At 39.4% G+C, this 4,213-nt stretch overlaps 1 protein-coding gene across 1 annotated transcript in view; it reads right to left on the reverse strand.

Moving 5' to 3' along the window:
- Positions 1-1,866: 1,866 nt before the first annotated feature.
- Positions 1,867-4,213, reverse strand: part of COMMD9 (COMM domain containing 9) — a 7,121-nt gene continuing 4,774 nt past the window's right edge. Inside the window, exons 4-5 of the mRNA XM_009329734.1 lie at positions 3,685-3,788; positions 1,867-2,843 (exon numbers count right to left, since the gene is read on the reverse strand). Of these exons, the coding sequence (XP_009328009.1) occupies positions 2,703-2,843; positions 3,685-3,788 (245 nt within the window). The 3' untranslated portion in view covers positions 1,867-2,702. The remainder of the gene's footprint in view (positions 2,844-3,684; positions 3,789-4,213) is intronic.

Genomic DNA, 4,213 nt, shown 5'->3' on the forward strand with positions numbered 1-4,213 from the left:
TCAGTGATTTTTGCAATACTATTAAAACTTCTGATTGAAATACTTTCACCAGTACACCCCAAATTTGTTTTAATCATCTTCTTCACTATAACCACTTCTTTACGGAAGAGCTGACAGATAATATCCGTATTACTGCCTCAGTATAAAAATTCAGGAGTAGCAAAACCTGTTTAGATCTTTTTGCTGACCCTGATAATTCAAAATAATTCCAATACCAACTATGTCTATCACTTTGAGTCTAGGGGAGTCATCTTTCTATTTTGTGTCACACTTCCTTTCCCCCATTCTTTCCAACAATGAGCGAATGGAGGAAAAAAGCTCCATGTGTGGGTTGCCAGCCATTGACGTACTCCTATTCTTAGTGTTGTAGTTTGTAAGAGAAATTATATGAAATACCCCTAGAGAGTGTTGATAAAATGTATTGGTGGCATCATCCATGTGAGATGAACAGAATTTCATTGAGTTATAGTGTTATACTATACTTCAGAAAGTATACCTGGTAAATACAATGTCTGGTATTACTTAAGATCTCACTGGGTAGAAGAAAAGGGTTACATGGTACTTTCAATGTATAGATGATGTTGAGCTGCCAGTATTATATGGTGAAAGTATACTTTCATAGAGGAAGCAATAAGTAACCAGAAAGTAGAAGAGATGGAGTGGAATTCAGTTATACAGAAGCAAGGCAGTATACCAGGTATACACAATTATAGTACACTTAGGATTTTGCCCTTGTAATAATGAATAAATTATTCCCTGGAATCACAGCTCTTAGGATTAAGAAGCTTTGTATAACATTAGCTAAATTTATTCATGGGTAATATTCATTTGCTCTATTACTATCGCTCTTCTGAACCCTAAATAACTACTTCGTGGTGTTTACCTACTATGTCATCTTTATGGACAGTAATCTTTTCCTCCTCATTCTATCAACCCTTTATTTGCCATTTCCTCTAACATTACAAGTACTTGATGATACATTATTTATCTCCCCAGTGATTCTTACCTTCTAAAATAAACAGTACAATATAAACTATTTGAGATTTTTTTTTCTTAAGGCTAGGCTGCAAAGGCAACAAAACTTCCTCAAGCTGGAGAAGTTGGATGTTTTTCACAGCTTGAATCTTATGGAACAGATTCTTGAATATCTGTCTTCTCCTTTCAGATTTCCCTATTATATATGAAATTTACCAGTTTACCTTGATACTGAATTAAGTGTTACAATCTTTGCTCAAAGCAGACCTCAACAAGTGACTTATCATACATCTCATCTTGATGCAGAAGCTGTATTACACTAGTATCTTTTAAAGGCACAGGCTTCATTTACACTTATACTCTAGCCTGCACTCTGTGGGGATGTATAAAATTAATTAACAAAGCTCTGTAGTTTATGCACACTTCTTGAATGATTTCATGTTTCCAAACACAAAAGACAATGTTTTGTGTCTTGAAGGAGAGCCAAATGTTTTATGAAAGGTGGGACTTTGCCAGAAATAAAGCATTAGGATCCAGTCTTCCAGTTTGGAGCATTATAGAAGCTCATCAGAAAGAAATCTGAAGTTTGTTCCTTTTCTGCACTGACTCCCCACACCTTCAATCCACATATATTTATAAAGTTTTAGGTTAGGGTCATCACTTGTAATATTGCACAGAACTGGTGCCCATGTAAAAAGGTGCCCTGAAACTGTATTATAATGAAGAGAAGACAGAAAAGATGAATCCATTTGAACAGGAAACAAAAGATCCCTCTTCAGCAACAAATGTGAACATCCATTAAAACAGCCTAGAAACTAGGCACCATCACAAGGAGGCTGAGGTAACCCAGGACAACATCTCTTCTATGCTGAAAAGGATTCACAAAATCAATTAGCAGTTCATTTTTTAATTAAATGAAGATTTATACAAACAAATAACAAAACACTTTGGGGAAGTATAGGCACATATTGCCACAGAAGGGTTTCCTACAGTACAGAAAACAGCCATCAATTCTTTACTTTCCTAGTCTGGTTTTTGTGTGGCGAAGGCAAAGCCCAGAGTCCAATAAACCCAAATATGAATAATCTGAACTCCTTTTTTCTTTTCAAACAGAAGGACGAAATTACTTGCTGCTAAAGATGCTCAGACTAGTCATTTTGCAAATGGTGCTATGAAGCTGATCAGAAGGGAATGTGTTGTAGCATAATTGCCCTATTTCAAAGCATTATCCTGTAATAACAATCTGCAGCATGGCTGAGCTTCACTGAGAGGGAGCGTGCTACATCCAGCATGCACCTCAGTACACACACATTCCAGAGAGAAGCACCCTCCTTGTCTGCTAATGCTGGAAGGCAGCCCATTAACCAGCTTGAGCCTTTTAGATCCTAATTTCAGGGCAGAGAGATAGCACTTGCTTCATTGGCTGCAGCTATTTGCTATTTCCAGTTATGACCCTTGTGATTAAGCCAAGCTCTGAGCCCTCAAATCCTTTTCTGAAATAGATACCAGCTTTTGTTCAACAACATATTAGGAAAACACTTTTTGGCATCAGATCAAAGGAATGTTTAAGTGTTAGCTTGTCAAAAGCTATCTTATTAACTCAATAAAGAAATTTCTTTAATTTTGTTTTGCTAAAACAGAAAACGTTACACTAGGCTGCAACTTATGAGAGCTGTACATAGAGAATACTTCCCTTCCTCCCTGCTGGAATCCATGCCCTTGAGTATTCATTTGTTTGCAACGGCAGAAAGTTGGTCCCGGATCCTTCCTAGACCTTCTAACATAGTGTCCAGGGTTTCTTTGCTTAATTCCACAGTCAGTGCAGAAAGAACAGGACTGTTTCCACATAAGGCAACATCTTCCTGAATCTGAAAATAGGAATGTAGATGTTAGCTGTATGAAAAATTCATTCATGTGTTTTTCCAGTGCTACTACAGAAGTCAGTGTTTAATAGATAGATTAAGAAAAATGCTTTAAATTTGGCATCGAGCTCCATCCTGAAAGACCATGGCACATTTTCTAAGCTGTGTGCCTCGCTAGTGAAGTGCGTTCCCATTGACAGAGTGCAAGTAAGCATATACTGCCACGAGCATGGGAAAATTCTGAAAAGACTTGTGGCAGGAAGCCACATCCATATGAAAAGCATCTTAGCAGATACCGCATAGGATACTTAACCACATCCCACACACAGAAATTAGATATTTTTCCTCCTCCTCTGAAACCCACCCACCCCATTTTTACCGGTTGGGGGGATCCAGAACTCTGTAGAATATAAGCAGTAAGTTTAGCTATACTCCCCAAATGATAGATGTGGCCAGTGAAGGAAGTTATTAGCAATCAAAAGTCATTTCCCAACTAATGCAGTCAGCTAAACATGCTGATGAGTGGCTTAGAATTAAAGGGCGATGACTTAATAATTTATGTTCTTTCTTTCTGTAGAGAACAATGGTGACCAGGAACAAATATGTTGCCTTCTTACACCCTCATGCAAAGAAAACTCTCCCTTGCAAGAAAAAGAGGGCTTTCATCAGAGACGTCATTCCCAGGCTCTGTGGTATTTCAAAGATAATCTCTGAGAAAGTCTGTTAATTGCCCACCAGGCAAGTCAAGCACCAGATGCCTGTCCGAACTGTTTTGCACTACCACTGGTAAGTCAGGTGTTGGACTTGATTATTTTGATTCTATATCCTTTACAGCCACTGACACTACCTTTAACTGAAGTAGGCAAGTAGGGACTGCCATTCTGCTGATGCTGTCTGAAGACGTCTTGATGTCCACCCTCCAGTCCATGTCGGCCAGCCGAGGCAGGGAGACTAAGGGATTAAAAAATGGGTCTGTTAGGCCTGGCAGCACATGATGACACCAGACCCTGGAACCTGTGACTAGCACCATGTACATGCTTCTCCACTTCTGGCCTTGGGAAGTGTACAACTTTAGTGCTACTACATGGTTTCACATCATTTTTACTCTGCAATAAGCCAGTCTCTGAAGGCCTCCTCGTGACACCGGAAGGACAAACAGGGTTCTCCCATCATCTCATGCAAGGATGGTACAGTGCAAGACAAGCATAGGTAAATTCACAAAGCAGCTGGGAGAAGGGGAGCAGTAAGATATCTTCTCCACCTCTTCATCCCCTGCCTTGCTGCCTGCAACACTCAACTAGTGTTTCATCATGAGCTGCTCTGGGACCTACATGCTTATTGCTCTGTTCTGTAACCGATAAGAAAGCACGCAGGAA

The sequence above is a fragment of the Pygoscelis adeliae genome, unplaced genomic scaffold (assembly GCF_000699105.1).
Source record: "Pygoscelis adeliae isolate BGI_AS28 unplaced genomic scaffold, ASM69910v1 Scaffold117, whole genome shotgun sequence".
In the NCBI taxonomy this organism is placed as follows: Eukaryota; Metazoa; Chordata; class Aves; order Sphenisciformes; family Spheniscidae; genus Pygoscelis; species Pygoscelis adeliae.